A 12,745-nucleotide genomic window follows, 5' to 3' on the forward strand; every position below is an offset into this window, starting at 1 on the left:
ATTTAAATTGTCAATAATATGCTCATGCGAATTGAAAAAAAATAGCTTCTAGAACATTGATTTTTCTAACAGGTGTTAAGAAGCCACTAGAAATATATTGAATGTGATGAACGTATAAATCACATTTAAAATATATACATTTTATGTAAATCTGTTATATCAATGCATGTTTTTTATCAAGCAAAACAGATCGAGTTTGAGTGAGTCGATGAGGAAAACGTGCCAGGCAGAAGACATTGGAAACCCATAAACATAGTTTGACAATCATGGGACCTTTCACAGCTTTCCGGGTTTATACAGTCATTCTACTCGCTTATGGTAATTGTTATGACCCTTATCATCATACTTTGTATATCTTGTATTATTTTTAAGCAGACATCGACATAGAAGACATTATCTTCTATTATCTTTAAGCAAAAATACAGATATCGAGATTCCAGTGTTCGAGACTTAAAAATGCCAGTCATATTATTATTGTTTTTTTTGGACAGGATGGGTTTGTTCGGGCATAGTGATTACATATTTTCTAAATATATATATTAATATATTCTTCTTTTAATTTATTTCTTCATAACCAATGAATGAAAAGATAGATTAAGCAATGGTTTCATGTTTTATTTATTATTTCATGATAACGAACATTATTACTATTGTTATTATCATTAGTTATAATAATAATAACGGTTATTTATCTGCGCTATACACAAAAAGTATCACAGCGCTTACAATTGTCAGAAATGAAATATGAATATAAATGTTAAGTAACACAAAAAGTGTAGAAATTATATACATTAAATTGCCTCAACTATTGGTGTTCTCAACTGCGCCAGATGAGGCCTGGTGGCCTCTTGCTTGCTGCTTAGTTCACCAACAATTTAAGGGACAAGCCCGGTCAGCACATCATTCACAGAAGCTCTAGTATAGCACTTGAGGCCACCAGGCCCCAGATGGGTTAGCCAAGTCAAACCAAACAGTGACAGCAAAAATCATTAAAAAAATACATATTAATAAATGAAAATAGAAAACTAGATATTTGGAAAAAGATATGACTTGAGTTGTCGTTTTAAAGATGATATGGTCATCTTTCAATTATCATTATCATTATTTTATTGCTATTGTTACTTATACAATTTATAAATAAATATCATTATTTTTTCATTATAATATAATTTTTGTGTTTTTATTTCACTTTCATATTTCCTATATAATGATTTATTTTACTCAAATTATTCTTGCATTTATCTATTTATGTTTCATTTGTGTTAATGTATCGAAAAGGGTTGTTTTAAGTCTTTCTTAAACGGAATTTCCATGTCAAAGTATGAAACCCAAAGCAGATTGCTGCGAGAATGTGATAAACCTTTGCAGTCGTCGGCATGGTTGGTATGATTTTTTTTCAAACGAAAGAGGTACGGGAAAAGAGGGAGTCGGAGTTATAGATTTGATGGGGATGGCGAGAAAATGTATCGCTATAAAAATTCATAATGTAACCACTATCCTTTTTGGTGCATTGTATCATAAATCATGTTAAAGGGGTGTTCCAGTCTGGAGATATTTATATTTCAATATATAGAGCAAAATTCACAGAGCAAAATGCTTAAAATTTTATCAAAATCGGGTAACAAATAACAAAGTTATTGAATTTTAAAGATTTGCATTATTCCGATGAAACAGTTCGAGGCATGTATCTATGAATATGCATCGTGGGCTGAGGATGTCATATCCCCATTCGTTCTTTTGTATTTTATTATATGAAATTTGGTTTTCTACCAAGAACTAAAACAATTGGATTGACAACTGATTGAGTGCATTAGTTATTTATTGCTGCAACTTATTTTATCATAATGGAGACGTATCATTTACACATGTATGAAAAAATGAAACATTCATTATTTCATGTAAGAACATAAGAAAAAGGAAAGTGGAGATGTGACATCATCAGCCCACCTAATGAATATGCATGACCATGTACATATAACTGTTCTAAAGAAATATTGATAAAGTTTATAATTCAAAAACTTCGTTATTTGTTATCCGATTTTGATGAAATTTTCAGCATTTTGTTCTGTGAATTTTATTTTATTTATGTAGATCTAAATATTTTCAGCCCGCACCATCCCTTTAATAGTGTAAACTAAAGGTTACTTGAATAATTGACCATTTCTGCAGGCATACTTGGTCAAGTGACTCCACCTCTACCAACTACAGAGGCTCTTGGAGATGATGTATCATTGACATGTACCTCTACAGAGAGCAACCCAACATTCATATGGACTTTTACATCAGATGATGTTCTATCACAGACACTATTCTTGGGGGATATAGATACTGCAGGTCCAATCAGATACAATAACATAGTGTTACGTGATAGTGCTAATGTTCAGACATCAATATTAGGTATTAATGCTATTGAGCTTGAAGAGGAAGGGGAGTATCAGTGTAGTACTGCAGCAGCAATAACAACACCTCCAACCACAGCGGTGACTGTGGAAGGTAAGGAATGATGTAAATGTACACACTCTTAAAACGTTCAGCAATAGTGATTTTAAATCTGACAACCAACGGCTATAAACATTTTCAGGACCATAGTCAATGTACATAATCTTGTTGCCAAGTCCATCCCCTACATATCGATACCGAAACTAATTTAGGCCTATGTATGACCCTTTCAAATAATTGTGAATAGTATGTCATTGTCTGACATACCTTGCTGCTTATGAAGATATGATTACCCATGGTAATGGTAATGATTTATTGATAATTCATTCGCAACCAACGGCTGAATTGTAAAATCTTTTACAAGACGAGTAAAAGAATATATGATAATCAATTGTATGGTGACACATTGCTTAAGAACTTAAAATATTATAATAGTTATGAAAACAAACTTGCCTGAAAGGGTGGATTGGGGATTTTTATCATGCATTATTAAGATTGATATAGTCAGTTGGCTTTATCATAAATAAAATAAGAATATAAATTTCTACAACACACGCCAAATTTATTAAGAAAAACTACAGATCACAAGAGTACTGGTTTAGCAGAAGTGAAAGGGGAAAGGAGAGCAAAGATAGAACAGAAATACGAGAAAGGAAAGAGAGAAAGAGAGAGAGAGAGAGATGAATGGCGGGAAGAAAAGAGTTGCGAAGAAGGGAGGGAATACAACACAGAGATCATTTGAGTTCATCAATTAATAAGTACATCAAATTAAACGTGACAAGCTTTAGAGTTATCAAACCGGTCTGTTATATCCTTATATATGGGCAACAATGATTACCTTTAATTTTGTTGAATTGTGTTATGAAATACCTGATTTTCAAAGATCATGCATTTGTAAATGTGATTTGATTAGAAATTGCCGAATTTATACATCAAACAGGATATTTGTATCATACTTAAAAACATAATGACTTTTACAAAACGAGTACAAGAATATATGATAATCAATTGTATGGTGACACATTGCTTAAGAACTTTAAATATTATAATAGTTATGAAAACAAACTTGCCTGAATAGGTGGATTGGGGATTTTTATCATGCATTATTAAGATTGATATAGGCAGTTGGCTTTATCATAAATAAAATAAGAATATAAATTTCTACAACACACGCCAAATTTATTAAGAAAAACTACAGATCACAAGAGTACTGGTTTAGCAGAAGTGAAAGGGGAAAGGAGAGCAAAGATAGAACAGAAATACGAGAAAGGAAAGAGAGAGGGGGTGGGGAAAGGAGAGAGAGTCAGATAGAGAGAGGGGGAGCAAAGGGTAGGAGTGGAGCAGAATGTCGGAAGAATTAAGGTACGAACACTATGAAAGAGGTATTTAAAACATGAAGTTGTAAGGCTGCAAAATTTAACGCTAGAAAGGAAAATAAAATGCACGAATTTGAAAGCAAAATATTATCCTAAACACATGCAATATAGTGGTCCAAATTGTAATTTCTACACTAAGTGTACATTAAGAACAAGTGTCATTGTACATTAAGAGCAAGTGTCATCGTACATTAAGAACAAGTGTCATACTGTAAGAAAAAAAAGTAGTATACATGTATCTCCAACAATGGAAAGAGAGAGAGGGGGAGACGGATAGAGAGAGAGAGAGAGGGGGGGGGGGAGGGAGAGAGGGAGAGAGATGAATGGCGGGAAGAAAAGAGTTGCGAAGAAGGGAAGGGAATACAACACAGAGATCATTTGTGTTCATCAATTAATAACTACATCAAATTAAACGTGATAAGCTTATATTTTGACTAATGTTCATATTTGCCATTATAAATGGAGTATATATTAAAAAAGTACTGTTGCATACCAATGATAAACAAAATAAATTGACAGGAGTAGCAGAGATGTACAATATTTACATACTATACATAAACAAATCTTACGGGCAATCATCCCATGTTCCCTCCTCTGTAGGGCTGCCTCTGCATTTTATTATTGTACTTTGTATACATGACTTCTAATTCTCTTATTTTCTTAAATGAAGTTATAACGTAACAAAAATGAAAACAAAGAAAATTAATAAAAAAATTACGGCAAGAATTTCTTCCTCCTCGGAAGTTTTGTATAAGAGTATGTTGCAGTAGGATATCCCCATATAATTATACCAGTGGATGTTCATTTTTAACATTGTATGCATGCACATTTTCCTGTCATTGTTTAAAACATTTTCAGTGGGATCAGCTTCACAACCAATATCTTTGGACAGCCCTCCTGATTACACCGAATACATAGCAACATGCAATGCCATTGGAAGCAAACCAGGAGAGACTATTACATGGATTTTAGATGATGTTATTCAGACTGATGGTATAGTGCCAACAGGCCCAACTGAGAGAGGTGATTCTCTGTTTGATACAACGAGTGTGTTCACATTTCCAGCAACTGTTGACAATTACAAAGTGACATTGGAGTGTGTCATTGGTGGTCATCAAGTAGACAAGTTGAACAGAAACGAAACAAGATTGGTTGATATTCATAGTAAGTTAACGATCGCTTTCAAGAAAGAAGTGTCATCTCTTGAACCATTTTAATTTCAATCATTTATGTAAAAAACAAATAAGGAGATAATAAAACAATATTCTATTCAGCAAATTCAATTTCTTTTACCGTTATTAAGTTGAATATAAAGTGTTTTCACAATAACAGATATAAAGTAGCTATTTTTTTTTCATTTTTAATCATGTATGCTCAATGTACATGGTACTGTTTCTCGCATCCTCTCGTTTTCCCACTTTCTTTCACGACTCGTTCTGTCATAGTAATTAAATGATTATCTTTTTTTATAAATTATTCTTTCATTCTTGTATTTTTTGCTTTCGTTCTTTCCTGTTCTACTTGTTTTTTAATATAATAGGCCGAATGGTGTTGTTGTTAGCATAAACAATTACGGATTGGAAGCAATTTAGGTTGATATAGCCTTCTATTAGAGAAAATATTTACATTTTTACAGATCCACCAAAAGCTGAAGGCATTACCATTGGGTTAAACAATGTTGGAACAGACCTCAAAGTAACATGTATCATTAATAATGCCGTAGATGCAACTATACCACCCATGGGATCATTCTACATATATTCTAATGGAACCCTTGTCACCAAACCAGTGTCAGCTAACAGTGTCACTGTCCCAGAACCTGATTATGATACAGAATATATGTGTGTAGGAGGAAACTATCTGGGAAATACTTCAACAACAGAAATATTTTGTCCACGCAGTAAGTATGCATTTATATTATTTAAATTGATTATGTGTTGATCATTATTTCTAAAAGACAGAATACGATGGGCGACGTACCGCTTCCTAAAACGTTTGAATATATACATTAATGTGTAAGTTTATTTTTAATGATTGTTTAAAGTAATTATTAATCGAGGAAAGAAATAAACTAATATATCGAAAGAAACTGCAGAGCATTTTAATATTCAATCAATTGCGATACTTATTCAATTAGATTAAGGTGACATGCATATTCAATTAAAACTGTCCAAAACGAAAAGTTAACCCGAAACTTAAAAAAATAATGATATAAAGATCTCTATTCAGGCTACTTACAAATATAACTGGGGACATAAAAATTATATTAGACTGCTTGACGCTTGACACTAGCTTGGTGTGATTTAGGTATATCTCAAATGTATAGGTATTCAGCTATTTTTTGTTACGTAAATAGTTTCAAGAATCTAAAGTAGGTGTCTTTAACATGAAGTCTTTAGATCTGCATCCAATATTTGGGGACGAGTCTCTAATTTTTATAATCATGATTTGGAATCAGTTGATGAAGGACCAAAATGAATCCATTGTCAAGAAGTCCAGATTTTGTGGGCGAATTCGACAATAACGGGACCCTTTATCAAATCAAGATTGGTTTGCCATGTTAGCAATGGCAATTATACAGTCTCGTTCAGGGAAAATCAAATTTGGTGTCATATGTTAAATAAACAATATTTCATAAATTATATCATAATAGAGTACAAAATAAGTAGTAGGTTGGATTCAAGATTATGCTTATTAACTTTGTCCTTATGAAGTCCATTTATTTATATTTAATGTTTTGTCACGGTAGCCTGGCCACTCACCAATAGTTGTTCGTGAAAACCAAACATACAAACCGGCGTTTATCGAAAGAATTTTAATAAAATTTTGTTGCGGTGGGATTAAACTTTAACATGATTATTTAAATGTGTCAAAAGAAAGTGCCAAAATTATTTATTGTTGATAAATTGGAATTTTCTTGCATTCGTATTATTCGGTATAATCATATACCTCTAGGCTATGATTCGTTCATCTGCCATCAAACGTAACATCCACCTGTTTATATCATTTGATAATCTTGGTTTGTTTCATAATTGTAAACAGGAGCTACCGTCACTCCATCAACTACAGGTATGCTCAATCTTTTAAAACATTAACTCGATTTATTTTATTCATCATTTATTTATTTTGTGTATGTTTATTTTTACAAACATAATAAAGAGGGAAAGTCAACTCGTTTAAAAACATTTCTGATTTTTACCATGAGTTTATGATTATGTGGATAAGATTAGTGTTAAGTTTGGTTTCGGGTATTCCACTTACGTTTTCGTTTTATTTCATTTTATTTCATTTAAGTCTACTTGTGAGGTTTACAGTTATTTTTTTCAATAAATGAGAAAAATATGTAAATATCTAATGCATCGTGTTAAAAATCATTCATTTCAAAAAATATCTTCGAGGGCGCTCCTCGGTCTTCTTAGTGTTCGTCCACTTTCGCAACGTTTATTTATATTGTGGTATTTTATCAAATTTAAAGATGCACAAAGTTTACCATGACATAGATGTGGACGTGGTTTGCATGATAACTGGTTGGCAATGTGCGTCTTTCTTACGAAAAACCGAATCACGGATAACGAAACCGAATTATTACGATCCAATCATTGACCAGTGCTAATTATTGATAGTTAAAAAAAGAAATATAAATACGAGTAGTGAAATTAAATAAAGATCAAACAAGTCGTGAAACGATGGTAGGCATGGTAGGTATAAGGAGATATCGTATTTCTCAGGGGATTTTAGTTATTTGGTTAATTCCTTTTATAATTACAGAAGCGTAGAATAGTTGATACCTAATCATGATTTTACCATTGTTTTCGGTGGAAGGAGTATGGTTTGTTTTACAATTCCATGATTTTTATCTAAGCTCGCTACTTCTCATTAAATTAAATAGTTCATTATGATTTCTTCCTCTTTTTGACATTTGTATGATTTTTCCCCCGTCACTTTCAGAGGAATTTCATCCCAGCCGTAGTACTACAGGATCAGAAATAGGTAAATTAACTTCAAACATTGTTTCTTGAAGAAAGAAACTTGATTGCAAACAGATCTATGAGGACAATTATTAACAATTATACACATTATCCTATCAAACAGACACATAATTGGCATCGAACAGACATCGTGGGTAGTTTTATAACCTTTTCAAATTATCTTTAACATACGTTTGATCTGTTTATACTCAGATTTCATATTAAAGAATTCAATATTATCACAACTGATATTAAGTTTATGAACACAACGTATGAACGGTGTATAAAATGATGTGCCCATATGAAATACTAATAATTTCATAAAAAAAAACACATTTTCTACGTAGACAATGTGCACCGTATAGACAGGTAGAAACGTACTCTTTACTGAATGTTTCATTTCTGCATTATCATAATAGGGAAGTACTGCATAGTTATTTTTTATTACGGCATCTGATATACAATCATGAGCAAGGGCAATAAAAATGATATGCATTGATCCCTGATACGTTTATTGTCCCGTAAGTTTCAAGTCAAGGGAGAGAGGCCGAAGTCCGTTTATCGTATATTCGTGAACAAGGTACAAACATGCTGCATTGTTCCTGCTTTGATGGTGTATAATTCTGGGGGAAACTCCCATATACCAATACAATGTTTGGACTCACTGTGGATCCTACATACACGGTGTTTAATGCACATGGAGGCGATGTATTTTTGTTGTGTGTATGTATTGCGTGGGTGTGTGTGTGTGCATGTATGTGCGTGTAATGAAATATTATTATTGATGCTATTATTAAAAAAAGTATAAATTTGGTTTGTTGTTTTTATACATAATGTAACTTTTGTTTTTACAGACCTGCTGAAAAACAGCCGTGTTGGCTGATATTTATTTTTTTAACCGCATTGAAGTAAAACAAACAAACAAACACGGTGAAAAAATTACAAACATGTATATAAACTTTACAGAACCTGGAGTACTCTTTAGCAACACTGTTCAACTGCTGAATAAAATTTTGCAGAATAACCCTGTTATTTCTTATTCTGTCTAACATTTAAACAATCCCTTAGCATTTCATATGATATACCAGAATCTAAACAGAACTTAACTGTGTTTAACTTAACCCTGTTGTAAAAACAAAAAATCAGGGGGAATTCCCCTATACATTGTTTAGACTCACTGTGGATCCTACATACACGATGTTTTAAGCACCTTCAGATACTTTACTTTTGTGTATGTATTGCATGGGTGTGTGTGTTTATGCATACATATGCGTGTAATGAATTATAATCATTAATGCTATTTTTAAAAACTTTGTTTTTACGGACTTGCTGATTTTTTTTAACCTTATTGAAATTAATAAAACAAACAAATACAGTGAAACAAACAAAAAGAACATGCATATAAATTTTATACAACCTGGATTACTGTTTGCCAAGACTGTTCAAATATTAAACAAGAATTAGCAGATGTACACTGTTATTTTATTTTAAAAATCCGTCCAACATTTAAACAATCCTTTAGCATTTCATATAATATACCATGATCTGTTCAGAGCTGTACTGTGTTTAACTTAATCCTGTTGCAAAAGAAAAAGAAAATCAGGGTTGTTGACTTAAAACTAATATTATTTCACCAGACAGTCATTTACAAGTTATGTATTATTGTAGATTTAAAATGTACACTTAATGTTAAAGCATCTACGTTAGTATTAGAGGATCGTTAAATGTTAAATGATCTACTTTGAGTACAAGCAATCATTACAGTTTAAGTACATACATGTGATATAAGTCAATAAAGTCCATCATATTTAAACTAAATTGTTAAATGTGTAATGAAAACAAAATTTATAAATCGATCTTGTTTGATACACAGAAACCACACCCGAGCCTACACCATGCCCATGTGCACCGTCTGGTTTGAGTTCTGGAGCTTCTGCAGGAATATCTATCTTAGCCATCCTTCTAGTAGCTTCTATTACCATCAACATTGTACAGTTCAATATTCTGAGGAGAAAAACCAAACAAGGTAATTGTTATTCATCAGTTCTTTTGATATGTCTATTCAGTATGAATATAAAAGAAGATAACGACATGTGTTTACACTTGCTTTACTTGTCTACGTAGGAGAGGTAAACAGGGGGGGGGGGGGAAATCGACCACAAAAATCAAGCAAGAGGAGCACGTTCAGAGATGCTCCAGGTCTAATATTTGTAAACAGGGTAAAGGTGCAAAGTTGGAGATATTTGTCTGCCCTTTGGTTTCTTGCTAAGCATCGTAATGTTTTATGATAACATATACGACTTACATGTAGGCTATATACCAGTTGTGAATACATTGATGATCATAAAAATAAAAGAAAATTAAAGCAAAAGTGTAGTTACTTTCCTCTGATGCCAAATAGGTAGATTGGTTACTAAATCTCCCCATTATTCCCCTTGACACCAAAATCGTGATAGAAGCATTTTTTCCGTTATTAAACTTAAGTAGGTGGGATCTTCAACAGTCCTTTAGTTCATGTTTATATCATGGAAGATAAAACTGAAAGTTAAGAGCCAAGAACATCTTGATCTCGAATGCTATCTTGAATTCATTTTTGCCACTTAAGTTTACACTTCATTTCATATGCTTAATCACTCTGAATCAATCTTTATTTATATCATGTAGACGTTGATGATTCAACGAAGAATAATAAAAGGTAAGTAGAACAACCAATTAATGTCGATCACACGCCAAACACACCCTCAAATGCAATACCCAGTCTCATATTTTATATGACTAAAATGATTCCATACTATATCATGTCTTTATTATCCTAAACCAACTTACTTTGCGCAGGCACACCCCCCAGCTCTCTCCCATGTGCACAATACAGTCACGCACATCCACCCACTCACCTCAAAAAACCCTCCCACCCTCTCACCCAAAGTAACCTTTATGTTAACACAATTTTACACACATCAAATGCACTCCCATACACCTCTCATGTTATACCCACACGAACGTTCCCGCACCCTTTTCACACATGCACGCACACACCTTCTCTCTCACACTCGCACAATTCACACACACCCTGCTACACACATCCTCTTATCCTGTGCACGGCCCACACACACCCTCTTGACTAACATTACGTATAAGCGCCCAACATCACACTCACTCACCCACACCGTTCACCCCTTAACCCTTTTGTCAGAAAATGGTACAACACATACCGAATTCCCACCCTCACGCATACTTATACAATATTTCAAAACAATGTATTTAGATGTACCCCTCAAAACACGGAACACATTTTGAACCACAGACATGCAATAATATATCTGCGCATACAGACACTGTTCCGATGTGTTAATTGCTATAGAAATACGGAATATTATCATTATTAGGTGATCTGTCAATTGACAGATCAACTTTTAATTTCGTACGAATTTTCTTTTTTCTTTTTTTTAATTTTTCCACCCTTTTCTTGTGAGCGTAAAATCTCCAAATCTACATCATCAATAATCTTCAAAATATCATCCGATATGGGGACTTATCATGTGATGTGTATAAAGCAAGTTCAAGGTCAAAAGGTCATCATGACGTCATCTAGACGCCATTTTGTAAAATCACATCAATCATATCTTCATTATCAATTATCAAAAATTAACAATATTTACATCACATTAACTTCAGGTCAAGGGTCAACTGTCCATGTCATCAAAAGTCATGTAAAGGTACGACGTGCGCGTACGCGCGCGTCAAAATTTTAAAATGCTCAAAATCACTTTTTGACCAAAAAGGAGTATGAATCAGGTCATTTTAAGCATTTCAAAAATTTGCGCGCGCGCACGGTTCCGCGCGCGTTTCCGCACATAACGGCACTATACAACATAGGATCACCATTTTTTTTCATATCAATGCATCCGTAATATAATTCTGAACAATTTGATACCTTGATCAACCTTCTACGACAAGTAATAAAGGAATTAGCCTCCATCAAAGTTTACAGCACGCGCGCGCGCGCGCACTAAACATAGACAATATATGTGCAAAAACATGCCTATACAAAATTCATTATAGCTTTTAAAGTAGTCCGTTGACCCCCATTTTTTTCATATTCGAATAGAGTATGGATGGGAGATGTGATTTCATGTCGCATTTGACCCGAAATTTTATCATGACGTCATCAAAATGGCGTCGGAACTCAAAATTCCCATTTTGCTACTTATGACGTCATTATAATTATGCAAATTTGACTTTAACTCTGTAAATATTATTCAATTTTCGCTCAGTTTTCAATATGTTGTAGCTGAGGACACACTCTTTCTAATTTGCTGCCTTTATTCACTTTTAAAGGAATGGATCATCCTGAAAAATGGCAAGTTATAGAGGCATGTCATTTTCGCTCATTTTGTGTGCAATCTCTATGGGAAATGACTTTTTCTCAAAACCGGATTTTACATTCCTCTATTTCGCGAGCCATATCTCCACTATTTGATGGTTGTTTTCTTTGAGCTTTGAGTATAATGTAACTGAGATTCTAAGCTATCGCTAAGTTGTCTTTATTTTCCGATCAGATGCCAGGATTATGCCTTTATTTTACTTGCAAAATTGGATTAGAGATCCTCTTAATTTGCTTATGTGTAAAGAGTCCTTGGCAATATATGTCAAAGTGGTCAGTATTTGATCTAAGACAGCACACTCACCTTTGACCTGTGACTCACTATAATTATATAAAGTCTGCAATTTGGTACTAGCTCTCTCTCTACCTCTCTCTCTCCCTCTCTGCCCTATCTCTTTGTTTTTTTTTACATCATCACAAGACTTTCTGACACACTTATCAAAGTTTTCTACTCTAGGAGGCACATGTTTTGAGAACGTCTTCAAATGACTACTTCTGTGGGCTGGTATCATCTCACCTGAAGCAAACTTCATACATTGTGTCTTCTACGTCATCTCATATTCAAGTCCGTACTACCC

At 33.4% G+C, this 12,745-nt stretch overlaps 1 protein-coding gene across 1 annotated transcript in view; it reads left to right on the plus strand.

Moving 5' to 3' along the window:
* Nucleotides 1-266: 266 nt before the first annotated feature.
* Nucleotides 267-12,745, plus strand: part of LOC121419652 (angiopoietin-1 receptor-like) — a 34,121-nt gene continuing 21,642 nt past the window's right edge. The window contains exons 1-8 of the mRNA XM_041614110.1: nucleotides 267-318; nucleotides 2,170-2,493; nucleotides 4,674-4,979; nucleotides 5,452-5,715; nucleotides 6,858-6,884; nucleotides 7,764-7,805; nucleotides 9,657-9,809; nucleotides 10,448-10,478. Of these exons, the coding sequence (XP_041470044.1) occupies nucleotides 267-318; nucleotides 2,170-2,493; nucleotides 4,674-4,979; nucleotides 5,452-5,715; nucleotides 6,858-6,884; nucleotides 7,764-7,805; nucleotides 9,657-9,809; nucleotides 10,448-10,478 (1,199 nt within the window). The remainder of the gene's footprint in view (nucleotides 319-2,169; nucleotides 2,494-4,673; nucleotides 4,980-5,451; nucleotides 5,716-6,857; nucleotides 6,885-7,763; nucleotides 7,806-9,656; nucleotides 9,810-10,447; nucleotides 10,479-12,745) is intronic.

This window comes from Lytechinus variegatus, chromosome 8 (genome assembly GCF_018143015.1).
Source record: "Lytechinus variegatus isolate NC3 chromosome 8, Lvar_3.0, whole genome shotgun sequence".
NCBI lineage: Eukaryota > Metazoa > Echinodermata > Echinoidea > Temnopleuroida > Toxopneustidae > Lytechinus > Lytechinus variegatus.